At 43.7% G+C, this 20,410-nt stretch overlaps 1 protein-coding gene across 5 annotated transcripts in view; it reads right to left on the bottom strand.

The window, feature by feature from the left end:
• Nucleotides 1-20,410, bottom strand: part of LOC311147109 (kinesin-like protein KIF21A) — a 49,917-nt gene that overhangs the window by 6,960 nt on the left and 22,547 nt on the right. For 2 of the 5 annotated variants that reach the window (XM_084183732.1, XM_084183735.1), the window contains exons 3-26: nt 17,669-17,851; nt 16,796-16,945; nt 16,381-16,515; nt 15,522-15,695; nt 14,925-15,040; nt 14,300-14,495; nt 13,712-13,901; nt 13,506-13,569; nt 13,163-13,366; nt 12,370-12,414; nt 11,793-11,853; nt 11,588-11,705; nt 10,884-11,072; nt 10,207-10,406; nt 9,974-10,081; nt 9,797-9,865; nt 9,495-9,643; nt 8,220-8,364; nt 3,354-3,548; nt 3,119-3,220; nt 2,744-2,909; nt 1,435-1,498; nt 1,004-1,055; nt 578-783 (exon numbers count right to left, since the gene is read on the bottom strand). In XM_084183732.1, the coding sequence (XP_084039858.1) occupies nt 578-783; nt 1,004-1,055; nt 1,435-1,498; nt 2,744-2,909; nt 3,119-3,220; nt 3,354-3,548; nt 8,220-8,364; nt 9,495-9,643; nt 9,797-9,865; nt 9,974-10,081; nt 10,207-10,406; nt 10,884-11,072; nt 11,588-11,705; nt 11,793-11,853; nt 12,370-12,414; nt 13,163-13,366; nt 13,506-13,569; nt 13,712-13,901; nt 14,300-14,495; nt 14,925-15,040; nt 15,522-15,695; nt 16,381-16,515; nt 16,796-16,945; nt 17,669-17,851 (3,281 nt within the window). The remainder of the gene's footprint in view (nt 1-577; nt 784-1,003; nt 1,056-1,434; nt 1,499-2,743; nt 2,910-3,118; nt 3,221-3,353; nt 3,549-8,219; nt 8,365-9,494; nt 9,644-9,796; nt 9,866-9,973; nt 10,082-10,206; nt 10,407-10,883; nt 11,073-11,587; nt 11,706-11,792; nt 11,854-12,369; nt 12,415-13,162; nt 13,367-13,505; nt 13,570-13,711; nt 13,902-14,299; nt 14,496-14,924; nt 15,041-15,521; nt 15,696-16,380; nt 16,516-16,795; nt 16,946-17,668; nt 17,852-20,410) is intronic. The other 3 variants (XM_084183733.1, XM_084183734.1, XM_084183736.1) reach the window with 3 other exon arrangements.

Below are 20,410 nucleotides of genomic sequence, written 5' to 3'. Positions count from 1 at the left end.
AGAACTTGTGGTCGATCCTCAAGAGGCGTGTGGACAAACAAAACCCCACAAATTCTGACAAACTCCAAGCATTGATTATGCAAGAATGGGCTGCCATCAGTCAGGATGTGGCCCAGAAGTTAATTGACAGCATGCCAGGGCGGATTGCAGAGGTCTTGAAAAAGAAGGGTCAACACTGCAAATATTGACACTTTGCATAAACTTAATGTAATTGTCAATAAAAGCCTTTGACACTTATGAATGCTTGTAATTATACTTCAGTATACCATAGTAACATCTGACAAAAATATCTCATTACACTGAAGCAGCGAACTTTGTGAAGACCAATATGTGTCATTCTCAAAACTTTTGACCACGACTGTACATCACTGAAGGTTACAATGCATTCTGGGTCAAGTTAAACATTCTATCCTTCTCGTGCTGATGAACTATTTTTTTCAACAATAACACTGTTATGATGACCCATCAAATGCACATACAGGAGGTAAGGATTTACTCCACAAGTATCTCACTGTATTTCCTGTACTATAGTTCTAAAAACGAAACACAAAGACATTTGACCAAAATAAGGACTTACAGTCCAGCTATCCTGGTGGACAGTGCTGAGGGGGACACAGTGAGTTCCCTGTCCCCGAGATGTCCTGCTATTGTCCCCATGTCCCCTGTCCCTTCCTGGGCCTCTGCCAGAGGTAGCAGGGGGGCAGAGAAGTCCCCCATAGGAGAGTCAAATTCACCACTACCAGCATACAGCAGCTCCATCTGGGTGGTTGTTCTTCTGCGTGCCTGTGGTAGTGGGATCGATCAAATCAATCAATCAATCAATCAATCAATCAATCAATCAATCAATCAATTAATAACATATCCATTCATAAAGAGTGTTTTACAAATAGCATTTATCTCATAGTGCTTATCAGTAACTTCTTAACTTTAGAGTTCATGAAAATGTAATTTAAATGGTTTTTAGAAAAATGCTTTGCATGTGAAGTACTGTAGATGACTGTACCTTCCTAGGTTTGGCCTCTCCACACAGCTTCAGGAGGTCAGAGGCCAATGAACTGAAACAAAGATAGAGGGGCAATTTACATGTTACTCATAGTCTAATAATAAGGTATAAACAGACATTAAAGATGAAATCCGAAGTAGGAGAAACAGCGGCACTGTCGGCCATTGTTATTGTTTTTGTTTAGTTGACAAACTAGAGGTGAGGAGCGCGGCCCAACGTGGTAAAAAAATTGCAGTACATATTCTTCTGTTCTATCGCACGTACAATGATGTCCAAGGGGGAAAAAACAGTGTTAGTTGTTTGCAGTAACTTCTTTGTTTTTGTAATATTGCAAACGGATGTGGCAGTTTCACCAGTAAGATTCCAGCTTTAAGTGATTAAATTAAATATTCAATATCCTCATTGTCATGTCTGAGTCAAATGGTATTTACCTTCCCTCTGTGGCTGGGCTGGGGGTAGAGGACTCATCACTACTGCTGTCATCTCCATTCTCTGCTTGAGGACAGAACCATACACCTTGTTACACTGGGCCCTCAGATACACAACATGCCTCAGTTACTGCATGGTCTGACATGGGGTAGTTATGGCTTCACAGCATGTTTTCAAATATCCCATTACAAGCACTAAACTTGTGTTACTTTACTATCTTAAACTGTTAGAGGTAGACCGTTTTCAAAGTCAATTAACAGGATATCACAAAGAAAACAAATGCATACAGTGTTTTCAAACTAATGCTGCAGCAGCAAAACAATCGTTTGAATTCAAAAGAGCTCTAAGGTACATGGTTCAAAGTTCAGAGGTCAGGTTAAATCCATCAGGGGTCAGACAAGGTCAGAAGGAGGTCAATAGTATAGTATACTATATATTAGTATGATGCATCTGACGTTTACATTTTAAGGAGGGTAACTTAGTAAAGGTTGGAGTTGGAGTACTACTCTAGTTAAGGCCTGAACTTCAGGTTTGCGTGGGGGTCAGGGTTTAAGCTAGTGTTAATTCTTAGTATTCAGGTCGTCCTGAATGAGTCTGCTGAACAGGAGAAAGCTAGACATCCACAAAGAGGACGGGGAGGGTCAGACAGGGAAGTCAGGGTCAGGGGACAGGGGGCAACACACCACCTCATGCACCTCATGGCAAAGTTACCTTCTCAGGTTAGTCTTAAAGGGAAGTTTTAGAGGGAGGAGGGGCTTTAGGGGAGACCCATGCTCTCTGGGACCAATCAGTCTGGTATCTGTTACTTACCCACCACTAGGTAACCTATCTCTGTTTGAATTCAGGGTGAACAAACAGGAAAACAAAACAAAGAAATCAAAGTCAAACAAAAGTTAAAAGAATAGAGACACTTTATTTTACAGTCCTGTTTCAGTCAGTATTTTACTGGTAGGCTATTTAGTAAGAGAATACGTGATGGTACAAGTTTTACTGAATCCGAAAGAAAAACAATATGGGAGATATGTTTTCTATAAATTGTTATTATTAGGTCAATCATTACCATTTACATTTTACATTTTAGTCATTTAGCAGACGCTCTTATCCAGAGTGACTTACAGTTAGTGAGTGCATACATTTTCATACTGGCCCCCCGTGGGAAACAAACCCACAACCCTGGCGTTGCAAGCGCAATGCTCTACCAACTGAGCTACCATTGTGAATGTCAGATAAAACAGTGGACTGTAAAATAAAGTGTAACCAAAAGATGAAGAACTGAAAAGCAGCGTGTTTATACCACTGAGCTATCTATACCTTGCAGTGCGTTGCCCAGCAGAGCGTCCAGCTCAGGGTTGAGTTCAGCCTTCTCCTTCAGCATGTGGAACAGCAGCTGGTTCTGAGTGGCGCTGTTGATCTCTGTCTGCTTCAACCTGCCCTCCATCACCTTCACCTGGGACTCCTTCTGGGCCGCCTGCAGACCCTGGGCGACGCACATATCAGTAAATTCATACATTACATACATAACAAACACACACATAAATCCCACACTGACATCAACAGAGTGGTGTGATATTCAGCCCACAGAACAGCAGATACGTATGTTTAACTCTAAAATAAACATAGTGTTTAAAAAAATAAAATAATCGAAAGGTAAAGAGAACTCAATAGGGACAGGTGTTCTGTGGTAACCTTGTTGATGGCCATGTGCAGGAAGTGATCAAGCAGGAAGCGGGCTTCTGATAGGTTACAGGAGCTGATCACCGCGGTAACGTCCACTGTGTCTCCCTCCTCCTGCATCACAACAACATCACACAGTCAGTCATAATAACAATTATGAAGACAATGTGTGGGCTGGCATCACCTGTACTAATAACTAGAAAGGGTAAATTTCCTGAAGAAACTGTGTGTGTTTGCGTCAGCTAACCTTAGCTTCCTCCATCTGCATAATGTTAGCCTGACATTCAGCGATGCTGTCGTTGATGTAGTCGATGTTGGCCGCCAGGGCGTCCATCTCCTCGTTGAAAGACTGGATGCTTCGGTCCGTGTCGGTCCCCTCTGTGGTGATCTTCTCCCTCTTACGAGACACCTTCTCCCTTCGCTTGGTCAGGTCCTCACGTTGCTGTAAGAGGCAGGGTGGGAGAGAGAAAAAAATAGTTATAATAAAAGTGTTTCCGAAGTCTGGAGGATCCTTTTGGGGGTTCTAAAAATTGCCACACGGGGAACCTTTCCAGGTCACAAAGGTTCCTTGAGGAACCCCTCTGAAAAGGTTATTCGCGGAACCCCTGTGACATGATCCATATCTTTTCACAGATTGACGCTTATACGCTGATACTGGGCTGCCTGTGTAAAGGTTCAAACAGGAACCTTTTCGTGATGGAACGTATTCCATTTTTAACCTTTTTAATAATATATTGTGTAGCAGCAGCCTATCAGAAAATGGAGACGTGGCTTATTGGAGGAGTGGCTTGCAGATATTTATTTTTGGTCACCTGTTAGAGTAAATGTCATTCCTGTTCATCATATAAAGTTTGTACACTATAAAGTTAAATGTTCCTTGAATGTTTATGCATATTAAATATTCTAATATAACAACAAGATATCACAGTCTGACTTCATGTACCGATGTCCTTTGACTAACGTCAATTTTTGATGAGTAAACTGACTTCATCTCCTGATGTTCTGTGACAAACGTGGTAAATTAAGGCACATATAAACAACTCTAGGGATAAGTTTAGGCATTAACCCCCGACAGGGTTAAATTAAGGATTAATGTTTGGGATAGGGTTAAAACAGAACCAACTCTAGGGTTAAGTTTAGGCATTAACCCCCGACAGGGTTAAATTAAGGATTAATGTTTGGGATAGGGTTAAAACAGAACCAACTCTAGGGTTAAGTTTAGGCATTAACCCCCGACAGGGTTAAATTAAGGATTAATGTTTGGGATAGGGTTAAAACAGAACCAACTCTAGGGTTAAGTTTAGGCATTAACCCCCGACAGGGTTAAATTAAGGATTAATGTTTGGGATAGGGTTAAAACAGAACCAACTCTAGGGTTAAGTTTAGGCATTAACCCCCGACAGGGTTAAATTAAGGATTAATGTTTGGGATAGGGTTAAAACAGAACCAACTCTAGGGTTAAGTTTAGCCATTAATTCCGACTGGTTAAGTTAAGTATTAAGTTTTGGGATAGGGTTCAAACCTTAGGCATTAATTCCGACTGGAATTGCTAAATCGTTGTAGACAGATGGCGGAGTAGTCTAAGCCTCTGGCTCTGTAGACAGCGTGTTCAATCCCAGTGTTTTTTCCCCTTTTTTTGATGCCGTGTCCTGACGTCCTGGGGGCCTGCACAAATGTTGAATTTCGCCTTGGATCTGGAGTGATCCCTCTGAATATAATATTAACATTGCTGATTACATATACAGTGCCTTCAGAAAGTATTCACACGCCTTTACTTTTTTCACATTTTGTTATGTTAAAAAGTGGGATTCAAATTGATTTAATTGTCATTTTTTGTCAGTGATCTAGACAAAATACTAAAAGTGGAAGAACAAATATTTTTTTTATTTTTTATTAATGGAAAATAAAACACTAATATACAGTTGTTTTTATCGCACTGCTTTGCTTTATCTTGGCCAGGTCGCAGTTGTAAATGAGAACTTGTTCTCAACTGGTTTACCTGGTTAAATAAAGGTGAAATAAATAAAAAAAATAAAAAATCTTGATTAGATAAGTATTCAACCCCCTGAGTCAATACATGTTAGAATCACTTTTGGCAGCGATTACAGCTGTGAGTCTTTTTGGGTAAGTCTTTAAAACCTTTGCACACCTGGATTTTACAATTTCTGCCTATTATTATTATTTTTTTTATATTTAAGCTTTGTCAAGTTGGTTGTTGATCATTGTTAGACAGCCATTTTCAAGTCTTGCCATTAATTTTCAAGCCGATTTAAGTCAAAACTGTAACTAGGCCACTCAGGATCATTCAACGTCATCTTGGTAAGCAACTCCAGTGTATATTTGGCCTTGAGTTTTATGTAATTGTCCTTCTAAAAGGTGAATTTGTCTCCCAGTGTCTGTTGGAAAGCAGATTGAACCAAGTTTTCCGCTAAGATTTTGTCTGTGCTTAGCTCTAGTTAATTTCTTTTATCCAAAGAAACTCCCTAGTACTTGCCGATGACAAGCTTACCCATAACATGATGCAGCCACCATCATGCTTGAAAATATGAAAAGTAGTCCTCAGTAATGTGCTTTGTTGGTTTTGCCCCAAACATAACACTTTGTATTCAGATCAAAAAGTTAATTTCTTTGCCACATTTTTTGCAGTATTACTTTAGTGCCTTATTGCAAACAGGATGCATGTTTTGGAATACTTTTATTCCGTACAGGCTTCCTTCTTTTCACTGTCATTTATGTTAGTATTGTAGAGTAACTACAATGTTGTTGATCCATCCTAAGTTATCTCCTCTCAAAGCCATTAAACTCTGTAACTGTTTTAAAATCACTATTGGCCTCATGGTGAAATCCCTGAGGAGTTTCCCTCCTCTCCGGCAACTGAGTTAGGAAGGGCGCCTGTATCTTTGTAGTGACTGGGTGTATTGATACACCATCCAAAGCGTAATTAATAATTTCACCATGCTCAAATTGATATTTAGTGTCTGCTTTTTCTATTTTTATCCATCTACCAATAGGTGCCCTTCTTTGCGAGGCATTGGAAAACCTCCCTGGTCGTTGTGGTTGAATCTGTGTTTGAAATTCACTGCTCGACTGAGGGACCTTACAAATAATTGTATGTGTGGAGTACAGAGATGGGGTAGTCATATAAAAATCATGGTAAACACAATTATTTGACTTGTTAAGCAGATTTTTACTCCTGAACTTATTTAGGCTTGCCATAACAAAACGGTTGAATACTTATTGACTCAAAGACATTTCAGCTTTTCATTTTTAATGAATTTGTAAACATTTTCAAAAACATAATTCCACTTTGACATTACGGGGTACTGCGTATAGATCAGTGATACAAAATCTCAATTTAATCCATTTAAAAATTGTGGAAATAGTAAAGGGGTGTTAATACTTTCTGAAGGCACTGTAGAGCCATGACAGTCATCCAATGCAATGACCTCTTTATATAGTAATAAAGTAGTAACTATTCCAACAATGGGATTTGCATATAGACGGGCTACAACGTCACAAAAACGATGCGCGCTTCAATGGGGCATAAGGTGGTGTGTTGTTGTGATTCTGGATGGCCAGATAGCCAGCAACAATGACAAGAAGCTGCCATGTGGGAAATCGTAGGTGGCTCGTTTCAGCTAGTTTTATCTTGATCTTGATACGATGTCTTGTTTTGAGGTGTTTTGACTGATGTCACGTCTATGCTAATATGACTAAAATTCCCTAGCTAGCTAACCAACAACTGTAACTATGTATTTGAGAGACAACAAGTGCTAATTGTGCAAATGTATTTATGTTTTCAATAAACATTGGAGACAAAATATAGTTTACATGTTGTCAACAATCTAAGCCAACCCTGTCTGTTTTGCCACATAGTTGCGTACGCGTCAATCACACAACCAACCCGTCTAAAGGCTCTTGAGGAACTCATACACGTCTGTAAGCTTCATTGAGGATACAAAATTATCAGTATTCAACCTTAATGTGTTTTATCTTTATTTAACTAGGCAAGTCAGTTAAGAACAAATTCTTATTTACAATGATGGCCTACACCGGCCAAACCCGGACGACGCTGGGCCAATTGTGCGCCGCCCTATGGGACTCCCAATCACGGCCGGTTGTGATACAGCCTGGAATCGAACCAGGGGGTCTGTAGTGACACCTCAAGCACTGAGATGCAGTGCCTTAGACCACTGTGCCACTCGGGAGCCCAACGTGTGATGACAATATAACAGAAAAGATGAACAGGAATTATGTTTCTTCCCACGGGTGGCCAAATAGAACTATCTGAAAGGACCACCCTTTCTAAGCCATGTACCGCAGTCTTCTCATCTGACCCGCTGGGTCATATCTTAATAACCCAGCATCAATAACCCAGCATCAACAACAACTCAACCTGGCCCTTTTAAAGAAAACAACCCAACTTAGTGACCCAATGCCTGCAACCCAGCAGTTGGGTCATCCAAACAACCAAGAGTGTTGGTTAGGTTGAAGATACTGTAGCTAGCTAGCAACCTAAGCCAACACCTAATAATTATCATCATAAACAAACGTCATTACCATCACAATAAACTTTTCGGAATTAAAACAGTAGCTACAGTCATATAATTTGATTGGCTTGACAGCCAATAATGTATTATTCAACATTGGTATTAAAATAGTACTCATATAGGAATGGGTAATTGTTTACAAGTTGCTAGCTATCCCATAAAGCCTTCGGCGAAAACAACATTTTCATCTTCTTCTGAGTCTGGCAGCACAACAAATCCGATGGCAAAATAAATTCAAAGTGATCTGCACGTGCCGACAAAAAGGTTCCCCCAGGAACCTTTGCTAAATTGAAACATTAAAGGTTCCTTCAACAACCCCTGAACTAACCAATGGTGCAAATATGAACCCATTTACTGCAATGTTTTATTGAGGAACTCCAGGGTTCCTTGAGTCACCCTTAATTCTAAGAGTGTAGCCAAAACGGCAACAATGATGAGTCTCTTTATACTCCCCTGTCGGTTTTTGCCTTTTTCCACAGACAGAGAACTACGTTGGCGTCAGTCTGATAGGAATACAGTAGACTTGGTAGTAATACAGTAAAACTACAGTACGTCTATTTCACCTTGAGGAGCCGGTTCATATCAGCCTCCATGTTCGAGATGGTCAGCCTCTGCATGATGATGTCAGTGATGCGTCTCTCCAAAGACTGCCATTTAGCCCGAGCTGTCCTGGTGGTGTAGACACTCCCCATCCTCACCGGGTACTTCCTGATAAGTGGAATTCAACAGAGATCAGTGTACAGTACGGACCAATATATTACTGAAAAACAAAGACTAGGTGAGGGACATATTGTTGTCCTGTTTTAGCTAGAGTAGGAGTCCTTTCCTGTACACAAATCAAATCAAAAACCAAATCAAATTGTATTTGCCACATGCTTTGTAAACAGCAGGTGTAGACTATCCGTGAAATACTTACTTACGGGCCCCTCCCAACAATGCAGAGAGAAAATATAGAAAAAATAATAACACAAGGAATAAATACACAATGAGTTACGATAACTTGGCTATATACACAGGCAGAGATGGGCAGTATTTCTGTTACATATATTTGAAATACGTATTTTAATTACTTCTGAGTATTTTGTCATTTTAATTACACTGGGCAGAACTACACTCCAATGTATTTTTTATTTTCAAAATACTGTAATTTGTATTTTCAAAATACCAGATACTTTTCTAAATGTTTTATAGTGATTCACATTTTGTGGGCCCCCTTTCACCCTGCATTGGTATCAGAAGTCTCTTTGGTTCAATTTGGTATGTTCATTTTCACACATACATTTACATTTTGGTCATTTAGCAGACATGCTTATCCAGAGTGACTTGCTCAACTAAGGTAGATAAACAACAACATATCACAGTCATAGAAAGTAAAACGTTTTTGTAACCGTTACTGAGAATGTTGTTGCTGTTCGGGCCGGCTACTTGTATTTTATTAAATACATTACAAAATACAAGTATGTTGTAGTTTATTTTGATATATTGATCTTTATGGTATTTTGTATCTGTATTTTGTAATTGTATTTTGAGATTTTAGCCCATCCCTGTACACGGGGTACCAGTACAGAGTCGATGTGTAGGCGTACGAGGTAATTGAGGCAGATATGTACTGTACATATAACTAGAGTGACTAGGCAATAGGATAGATAATAAACAGTTGCAGCAGCGTATGTGTTGAGTCAAACGAGTTAGTGCAAAGAGTATCAAGGCAGATAGTCCGGGTAGCTATTTGGTTAACAAACACATCATGCCTATGCACACGGGCAAACGCTCGCACGCACGCGCACACACGCGCACACACACACTCACACCCACACCATCAGTCCTGCTGGTAGTACCTTGGGGTGCCATTGGGGGCTGCTGCCCCAGCAGAGTGAGGTCTGCCTGGGATGCCGCGGTGTGAAGCGTCCTGGAGGGGTTCCGGTAGGCTCACCTTTCTGTTCACCTTCCCTGAGGTGGGCCTCGCCTGTCTCCTCAGAGCTGTCACCTTGCGAAGGAGGTAAGCAGGGCCATGTTCATTAGAGAGAAAATGTTTTGAAACAGAGATACTACCTGAGCGTGTCCAAAAAGGACAAAGATGTTTTGTTTTCCATTGTTTTGCTACAGTTTGCCATACTGAACATGACCCAGTGTATCTTACCTCCTCATTCTTCCTGCGTAGTATCAGGTCCTGCTGCCTCTTCTGAGCCTCCAGCTGTCTCAGTTGGTGCTGTAAGTGACAGGCCACATGATATCAATAGAATTCAATTGAATTGAACTTTGTCTCAGGCTAACACACAACTTCACAACACACATTATTTCCAGTCTGTAACGTTACCTCCTGTTTGCGCTGGTCCTTCTTCAGAGTAGCGATCTCTCTGTTGCGTCGGCACTCTGACGCTCTGTTCTTCTCCTGCACCTCCTTCATCTGACGCATCAGACCCACCTAGCACAACACCCACCACTTACATGTCAATCAATCAATCAGTCAATATATCCATCCACCCATCCCTCCAACTACCCACCCTACCACCCAACCACCCATCCTTCCATTCACCATTTTTTCTTTACCTTTGTTTTTTTCATCTCAGCCACATCCTGGTTGAGTTTCTTGAGCTGTTTCTCGTACTGTGATTGGTTCTTGAGAAGGCGTGCGTGTTCCTTCTGGGCTGACTGCAGCTTCTGCATCTCCTTGTTCATAGAGCTCAGCTTCTTCTCGTATTCTAACTTAATCTTCTTAGCCTTCTCTTCCGTACATGTCTCCACCGAGCCTGCAGACACAACTAACTCAGCTAAGCACAGGCACGGTGGAAACAACACAACACAGTTCAGTTCAACTGACACAGCTCAGCACAGGCACAGTGGAATATCAATCAAATCAGTCATTCAAATGTTAGCCTTTTTAAAGCAACAGTTGTCACAGTCACAAAGTGATTTACACAAGCACATGTACTTTATGGTGTGTTAATTAACAAATAATGACAGAGACTTTCACCAAATACATTAAAATGTTATGTACAGGTATGATGTCATTGGTGGTGGATAGGATTAGTTAGACAGAGTTAGGTATATAACTCCATAATATACTCACTCTGAGATCTACCGACATAGCACATAGTACCTAAACAAATAAATGCAACCCTTCGTTAATCTGTCACCATATTCCTGTGCGTCTCCGCTGTACCGATGTTGTGACCATGGTACATGACATCATATCCTGTGCGTGTCGCTTTCTCTCGTATACGTACCCATGTTGTGCAGCACCTTGTCCCTCTCCAGCTGTGTGTCTCTGATCTTGCTCTGCAGCATCATGAGTTTCTGTTCATACTGCTGTTTGAGCGTGTGCAGACGGCGCTGGCTGTTCTCCAGCTCGTCTATCAGCTTCTGCTTGATGGCGATCTCACAAGTGATGTTGGCCAGGTCCGCCTGGAAGTTCTCTGTTCAGAGAACACACACACACACACAGAGCTAGCTATACGAGACATCGCCGGTTGACAAACCACCGGCCCTGGCAACTCATCATTACGCACACCTGGCAACCCTCATTACGCACACCTGCGCCACATCATGAGGCACACCTGGACTCCATCCCTACCCTGATTACTCCAGCATTCCCTAGCATCACTCTTCAGGCAGTAGTGGTTCAGTTTTCATGTCCAGACGCTTCTCTTGTTTTGTAACTCTTCATGTTCGTTATTATTAAACTCAACATCTGCACCTGCTTCCTGACTCCCTGCGTCTACGTTACACATTGACATATTCACCATTATTTTATTAAAAGAACAGAATAATCTAATCATGGTGAATGAATAAGGGTTGTTAGAGCTGGGTTGGAAGAAACCCTGCACACACTCCACACGGCCCTCCAGGACCAAAGTTGCAAGGCATTCTGTATGACAGTGTAAAAGCACCTTTGGATGTGTCTGTGTGTGTGTGTGTGAGAGAGTTTAACCTTTCTCATCCAGTTCTTCAGAGTCTGACTCGTCCGAGCTCTCCTCTCCCTCCATCTCATACACCTCGTCCTCTCCCTCCAGCTCCTCGCCTTCCTCATGGTCACTGACATGGTCATCCTGCTCACACATATTTACACAATGTGAGTACAAAGAACACACACACACTGACATAAATATGGCAATTAAGGACATTCTTAGACGTACCCCCTCAGCCTCGTCGTTGCCTCGTTCCTGTTCGTTGTCTGGTACTTCCTCCTTGACCACACTGTGAGGACAGAACCAGAGGTTTAGGTAGCCATTGACCGCAAATGCAAGATGGGCCAACCACATCAGGTCACTAGACTATCAGGGAGCCAGGGAGCCCTACCATACCATACAGCACATGAGCACACTACCTTGATTCTTGATTTTTCTGCATACTGTAAAAATACATTTAAGGATAGAATCACAATTCAATCAGAACCCAAGTCATTTGGTTGTTAGAATCATCCTTGAAGTAGACGTTAGTGAATGATTGATTGACATTATGTGGTTGCATCATGGCAAAAAAAAGCTGAATGTTTTAGTTAATTCCTTTAGTTTAAGGGTCTCAACAATGCAGAAACGGGGAGAGGGTTAAGGAGAAGGGTGAGAGATTACAAATGGGTTTTCCTCCAGGTGTGGCAACTACCTGTAGGTGTAAAAGCTGTGTTAGAGAGGCGGGGAGAGGGGAGTTAGAGAAATGGGGGAGAGAGGGAGGAGAGTGGGTTAGAGAGATGGGGGAGAGCGGGGCATAGCAAACCTGGCAAGCTCAACCTCATGGTGACTCTCCTCGAGCCGCTGCAGTCTTCAGAGCGGGGGAGGAGAATGGGGGAGACAGTTGGAGAGAGTAAGGTTGGCAGGGGAAGGGAGTGAACCAGAGAGCAGAAAAGAGTGTAGCAAAGAAGAACAGGTTAACCTTAGAGGATTTGGCACTGGTTGTCTTTTATTCTGCTTGTTGATGTGTACCAAGTCGTTTATGTGCTATGTTGTTTATCAAATTTTTATCAAATGTGTATTAAACCACAGAGAAAGCGAGAGACCAGTTGTACAGTATAGGTACACCTGAACATGACTGGGCTTGTTATATAAACCCATCATCGTGTATGAGGTATTAGATAGACATTAGAGAGGGAACAGGTAGCTGCTGAAGGGGAAAGGCTGGGTGCCAGAACTAATTACCCAAAACACCCTGGGACAACAAAGGAAACCAATTCTCCTCGCCTCTGTAATCCCCCCACACCCCTCTCTAATCCCCCCCTCCCCAGTACCACCTCTCCCCCTCACCCCACCATGCCCACCCCATCTTTAGACACCACCAAGCATATCACTATCAGGCTCAAGGCCTACCATTAAAGTATACCCATTGCTTCGTTTTCTTCGTATTGTTTCATCCACAAGTTTGGACATAGACACTTAGTTACAAATTGTAACAAACATAATGCAATCGGTTTCATGGCATGTATGTGAAATGTACATCAAAACAGAAACCTGGAGTGAGTGCAATATCAAAGAGTGCAATATCAAAAGTATGAAGGGAAAAAAACAACGCCTACCTCTTCTTTTTCTTCCTCTCTTTCTTCTTGAGTTTCTCCAGATCTTTCTTGGCTATCTCGATGATGTCGGAAGCCTCTCTCTCGGGGGCGAGGTGGGCTGCGGAGACGGAGCCCCCACCCCCGTACAGGGAGGAACGTGTGTTGGCACGGGACAGGGTTTTACGGAGGTTCTCATTCACTGCCTCACTCTCCAGGAGCTTGGCTCTGCAGACACAAAACCAACGGTCAGAATATAATATTGTTGTGGGTCTCCAAACACCAAAACCAAAGGTCACAATCCTCCTGCCTTCCTTTCTACAGACACATCATACTGTACATGTAATAGACATGTCATGCATCATACCTGAGCTCCTCGATTTCTTTGATGTAGTTCTGGATCATATTTCCAATCTCCTCATTCCCCTCACCTGAAAGATAATTGAACATGAGGGCATTTTCAGCCCCTTTTTCCATAGACTTTAATGGAGCACTTCTTATCTCACTAGCCTGGATTTTGAGGCATCATGGTGCAGTGTGAATAAGGTCCATTATTCCTGTCCCAGTACGTACCCACTTTGGCCAGAACCTGGTTGGCCTGGTCACTGAGGTACTGTGTGAGTCTGGCCCTCTGGGCATCAATGGTCTCCTGCATTGCCTTGACCCTGATCCTCAGGTTACTGTTCTCTGTCTGTAGCATGCTGTTCTCATGGACCATATCGTTGATGCTCTCCATGCCGTCCTCCCCCACCATACGCTTGCCCTGAGACCAGAGAGAGACCAGAGGACTATGGTTATTATAGTAGATCAGTTAGGCCAATACAACTATACACTGTTATACCTCCCCTACTATATGCTTGCCCTGCTCAGACCAGAGGACCAGAGAGATGACTGTAGGTCATAGAGAAATATAGCCTGAAATCCACACTGAATATCACTCCGTTTCACTATTGTTTCAGCGATAATTAGTTGGATTCTAGGCTACCAGAAATACAGCCTCAAAGGATACATGTGCAGCCGTTAGTACGTTTTAAAAGTTATATGGGTCCATATTATGGTACAGTTTACCATATGACCTGACATGGAAAACAGGGCCTTTATAACGATATCTAAAATATATCTCTCTCTCTCTCACCCTCCATCCCTCTTTCCTTCTCTTACCGTCTTGTACTCCATCAGTTCCATCTGTAGCCTGGCAATATCAGTCCTGAGAGCTGATATCTGCTGGGAGGCTTTGTCCTGGTTCACCATCACCTTGTTCTTAATGTTCCTGGCTCTGTTAGCGTAGTTCAGACAGCTCAGTGTCTCCATGAAGTCCCGGTCAGACGGGCTGATACACGCTATCATCACCGTTTGACTGGGGATAGAGAAAGAAGATGGATAAAAGATGCACGGAAGACCGACACAGACCGTAGACAGACACACAGAAAAAATAAGACTACATTAGAAACGGAATAACTATATAGGCAATGTATTGATATCAATGTAAATCACTTTGTAAACTACTTGGAAAAACCGCACAGAAATCTAATTAATTATCATAATTTATTCAACAATATAGAATTTTTCATATAGATGGTCATTAATTCACCCACTAGCATAAATAAATTCGAGTTTTAATAGATTACTTTTAAAACATTTACATATAATTAATTCATCCACAGAATAAAGCTTCAGGGAGAGGTTCTAGTGATATTCTAGAAATAAAATAAAACTGCTAATATATCTACACCTTGAAACACTATTACATACAGAGTCTTTATGTGGTTTATGAGGACATACAGACCTGTTTCCTCCCAGGGAGTCCTGCAGTAGCCGGGTGAGTTTCGAGTCCCTGTAAGGCACGTGGGTGGACCTCTTACTCCTGTCTCCCAGAGCACTGATCACGTTACCCAGCGCAAGCTGCAGAGAGAGAGAGAGAGGAAAACCACACCAAGGAGACATGAAGATGAGATGAGGCTTAAACATTTATATTCTATCAAAATAAAGCATAACATCGTTCCTTTAATGTGATGTTTAAATTCAGTTGTCAATCAAAGAGGTGGTGGAAGACAGTGTTGGTAGGACATCTGCAATATCTTTCTCAACCACCAGGAGGCTCATTTCCCCATAGTTTCCCAGCTCTACACAACAGGTGTATCATTGAAACAGCTCATGTCAGTCATCCAAGAAGAGGACATGTCATCATCACTGTCCTGACGCTCTAAAACCTCCTAGAGCTGAGTAATCTATGACCTTTACATGCACTGTTCTAGCATCGGGAATGGTTTGGGTCAATTCCATTTCAAGTCAGTCAACTTGTCATAAATTGACCCAAACCAGGCACTGTGTGTACAGCATCTTACTAATTATAGCATGCATTATTTTACAGTGAGAGTCTCACCAGTCCACAGTTGATGGAGATGCCTTCCTTGGCTCTGTCCCCGGTAGCGCCTGTCCTCTTTAGTCTCTCCGACCCAGCCAGGTCCACAAAGTGAAACTTAGCCGTCAGCGTCTCAAACTCAGAGTTCATCTCAGAGGAACTGTTGGCCAGGCGGTTGTCTGTCTCATTGGACTCCTGAAGGAGGAGATGGGTATTGTGTATAAAAACAAATAAGACACTGTGGGGCAAATACGCATGGTGATTGTGTTTGTAATTCCATGTCTTGGACATATGTATCGACATTTCGGCTGTAGCATTGTTTAGGCCTATGAGAGAAATATAACTGGTGGTTTTCGTCTTCCATTATAACTCTCAATAACAACACCAGTGCATAGGCCTATCTGTATCCGTAACAGCCTGTATATTGTCCATGTAATCAGCGGGCAGGGAGAGGAGGGTGACATCATGCCCAGCTGGTGTGTGTGTCCATTGGGAGCTATGTGGGGAGATATGCTGTGTGGGGAACTGTGTCGCTGGCTGGGGAACTGTGTGGGAGGATTGGGGAACACTGCATTTCACAGTCCTCTTGTTAATCAGCTGGGGTGTTTACGGTTTATCTCATAAATACTAGGAAATGACATGTTATTAATGTGTATTTTCACAATTGACAACAAACAAGTGGTTGTTTGTTACAACAACCCCCAAATAAAATGGTAATGATTATGCAGCCTAATAACCTTTTTATCATGTAATTTCTAAAGAATGACAGAGAAAACAGCTAAGTGAAAATAGTACAGCCAGTAAAATAGACTGTGAAAAGCGTATCCTATCTTAGGCTTGGCTCTAGAGAGCTCCAGCCCAGTGGTGCGATGCCACATACGCTGTCGTCCGGAGTGCAGACTCTGACTTGGCACAGGTGGATGGTGAAGATGGCATGGGAGCGCGAGCTCTGGACGTTCATCTGGGTGCTGGCCGTGGTACGGGACAGAGCACCCAGCTTCAGACACTGCATCATCTGTACAGGGAGAGGGAGGGAGGGAGGGAGGGAGGGAGGGAGGGAGGGAGGGAGGGAGGGAGGGAGGGAGGGAGGGAGGGAGGGAGGGAGGGGCCAGGGACAGGAAAAGGTTAGGAGAGTTTAGAGTTAGTACAGTGTATTCAAGAGAGAAATCCTGTTGGACAATTTCAGAAAAACACATATACAGACATATTTAGGCTCACAGCAATAACATATATTTAACCAATGACCATAGGTACAGATTGATGTTATTCTGCTTTAGACTGTGATTGAGACTAACCTCTGCCTCGGAGGTGACCATGCGTGTGGTGACTCCCACAGTGTAGATGCCTCCGTTAGAGTCCTCATGAATCTTGATGGTGGACTTCTGTCTCTTCCCATCCATGTCCCGCGTTGATTCAAACAGATCCAACACCTCCTCATTGTACAGCTGGGATAGGGGGAAAAAATAGATACTTTTTAAAATGAGAAAACAAGCCGATGAGCCAATACCCCAAAGCAAAATAACTATGCATGGAAAACATCAGTAGCTATGTAATTTTGGTCATGGCAGGTATACTGCTTTATTAGTTGTTAGAGACATATATCAGCAAGCGATATCAGATTTGAGTGAGACACGTAATTACCTATTAATTACTCTATGGTGATAAATCATCTGCCTGTAGAGTTAAGTTAGCTGAACACATCCCATTAAGTTAGCTGAACACATCCCATTAAGTTAGCTAAACACATCCCATTAAGTTAGCTGAACACATCCCATGAGCAGACAGAAGTACAGTATACTTCCCTCTGCTCCAGGCTGCTACACACAGCTGCTGCAACCCCTAGCCAGAACCCTTTCCCCTAATACCTCTCTTGTGTTAGCAGCTCTGAGGGAAGGGAATCGGATAGGTTTAAGTAAGCAATAATGAAGGCTCCACCTTGCCTTCCAGGGCCAATGTGGCTTCTTTTCAGAGATTTAGAAACCTACATCTCCAAGCTTCCTCATGTTGCAGAGCGAATGTGAGACTACAGAGAGAGATTGTATTTCTGGTTCAAAAGTGTAACCAGTGGGGATTGAATACGGGTCTCCCGCTCATCAACCCAACGTCTTAACCAAATCACCTCAGCTACAAAAGCACATACTAAGTTTTGCCCTTTCCATCACACATACCTCCAGGAACTGTGCGTTGATCTTGAACTCGGGTACAGGCTTGCCCTGCTCTGTGGCGGCCTGCCGTCGTTCCTCAATGCCCCTGAAGAGGTGCTTGACTGCCCGGGGAATGATGCCCAACTCCTCGTCACTGATGTTCACGTCAAACCCTGTACCCATGGTGTAAGTCTTCCCCGAACCAGTCTGGGGGAGAGGGAGAAGAAGGGGGAGGATATGATAGGATAAATAACCAATGATATTGTTTCATTTATTTACTAATTTATCTTACTTCAAACGTATTCAGACAGTCAGTGGGCCTATGCTGCTATTTCATGAATACAGCAAGTTATAAACGGGGAGCGGGGATCAGTTGAGCTTTTCTTAATCAAATAGAAAAACAGTACAAAACCCCAATGTTCAGAATAGAAGAAAAACCTTCTTCTGGACTAAAGCCTAGTCCTAATATATGTAGCTACTACTGCACAGTGCACAGTGCACACACATTGGGGTTAGGGGCTTGGTTGTCATGGTGACTACCAAAAGAATGCGACGCTAATTCACACGTCACCTGAAAGATACTCTGTCAGTAGTGTGTGTGTGTGTGCCCGTGCATTTTTGTGTATATTTGTGTAGATGTCATGTGAGTGTGTGTGCATGCATGCGTACATATAAATTGTTGTGTGTGAGTGTGCATGTGTGTGTGCGTCCGCAACCCGCTGTACCCCCTGAATGAGAGTCTGACAGGGAAACAATAGGGCTGAGAAGAATGTAGCGGGCAGAGGAGAATGGACAGAGAGATTAAGAGGAGGAGGAGAGGAGTGAAAGGCGAGTTTGGCAGACCTCCACTATAGAGCTTCAGTTCAGAGGAAGAGGTTGTGACAGAGGGAAACGCTAAAAATACGAGAGAGAGAGACAGAGAGATAGAGAGCGAGAGAGAAGGAGATAAAGTGAAAGAGTTTGAGAGAGTGAGAGCGAGACAGACAGGCAGAGAGAGAGCAGGGAGAAAGAGAGAGAGAGATATAGTGAAAGAGAGCCTGATTGTCACGATCGTTCATGAACGAGAAGGACCAAGGCGCAGCGTGATATGCATTCATATTTATTTACGTACTGAACACACGACAAAACAACAAACGAAACGTGAAGTCCAAGGTAGACAAATAACATACCTCACACGGAACAAGATCCCACAACTAACAGTTGTCAAAAGGCTGCCTAAATATGGTCCCCAATCAGAGACAATGAGCTACAGCTGCCTCTGATTGGGAACCACACAGGCCAACATAGATCTACACATCTAGATCTAAAACATAGAAAAACAACCTAGCAAACACAACACAGAAAATACACACCCTGACTCAACAAATACAAGTCCTCAGAGTCTGGGCGTGACAGTACCTCCCCCCCAAAGGTGCGGACTCCGACTGCGCCACATAAACATAACAGGGTAGGGGCCGGGTGGCCATTCCGCCTCGGAGGCGGATCCGGCTCCGGGTGTGACCACCACTTACTCTCCACCTCCCCGTTGCGCCCCTGGTCTGGTCTGGACCTCGGCGCGCTGCTTCCCCTCTCCTTCCTCCCACGAAGTACCAAGCCCTGTCTGGACCCTGGTGTGGGAGACCCCGAACCTGGAGAGGGGCTGACGTCTGGGTCTGGACTGGAACCGCTGACTGGAGCTGGACCCGACGACGGTGGATCGAACTGCTCTGGCTCCGGGGTGGAGCCGCGGACTGGAACTGGATCAGGCACCGGTGGAACAGCCACGGGCCGTGCCGGACTGGACACATGCACCACTGGCTTGGTGCGGGGAGCAGGAACGGGCCGTACCGGACTGGCGACGCGCACCACTGGCCTGGTGCGGGGAGCAGGAACGGGCCGGACTGGGCTGACGACGCGCACCACTGGCTTGGTGCGGGGAGCAGGAACGGGCCGGACCAGGCTGGCGATGCGCACCACTGGCTTGATGCAAGGAGCAGGAACGGGCCGAACCATACTGGGAACACCCACCACTGGCTTAGTGCGGGAATCAGGATCGGGCCGGACTGACGACACGCACCACTCGTTTGGTCCTTCTGCTGCCTAACCAGCTCCTCTCGCCGTGCCTCTACACTTTCCTTCTGCTCCCTCTGAACCAATGACCCCCTTAATCTGGCGGCCTCCTCTGCTAAACGGCTGAACCGCTCTATCGCGGCCTCCTGCTGCCTCGTCGTCCACGGCGTGAGCCCCCCCCTAAACATTTTTTGGGCTTGTCTCTCCCCCGTGATCATGGCCTCCATCCCTCTTGCCAGACTCTCGCTCATCTCCTCCCAAGTCCATCCTCTCTCCTCGTCACGCTGCTTGATCCAGGATTGGTGGGATCTTCTGTCACGATCGTTCATGAACGAGAAGGACCAAGGCGCAGTGTGATATGCATTCATATTTATTTATGTACTGAACACACGACAAAACAACAAACGAAACGTGAAGTCCAAGGTAGACAAATAACATACCTCACACGGAACAAGATCCCACAACTAACAGGTGTCAAAAGGCTGCCTAAATATGGTCCCCAATCAGAGACAACGAGCTACAGCTGCCTCTGATTGGGAACCACCCCGGCCAACATAGATCTACACATCTAGATCTAAAACATAGAAAAACAACCTAGCAAACACAACACAGAAAATACACACCCTGACTCAACAAATACAAGTCCTCAGAGTCAGAGCGTGACACTGATAGATAGATATGAACATGTACTGTAGAAAGTCAGTCACATGTGCTAAT

This window comes from Coregonus lavaretus (assembly GCF_964263955.1).
Source record: "Coregonus lavaretus genome assembly, chromosome: 19".
Classification (NCBI taxonomy): domain Eukaryota; kingdom Metazoa; phylum Chordata; class Actinopteri; order Salmoniformes; family Salmonidae; genus Coregonus; species Coregonus lavaretus.
This window is presented reverse-complemented; position numbering and strand designations above follow the sequence as displayed.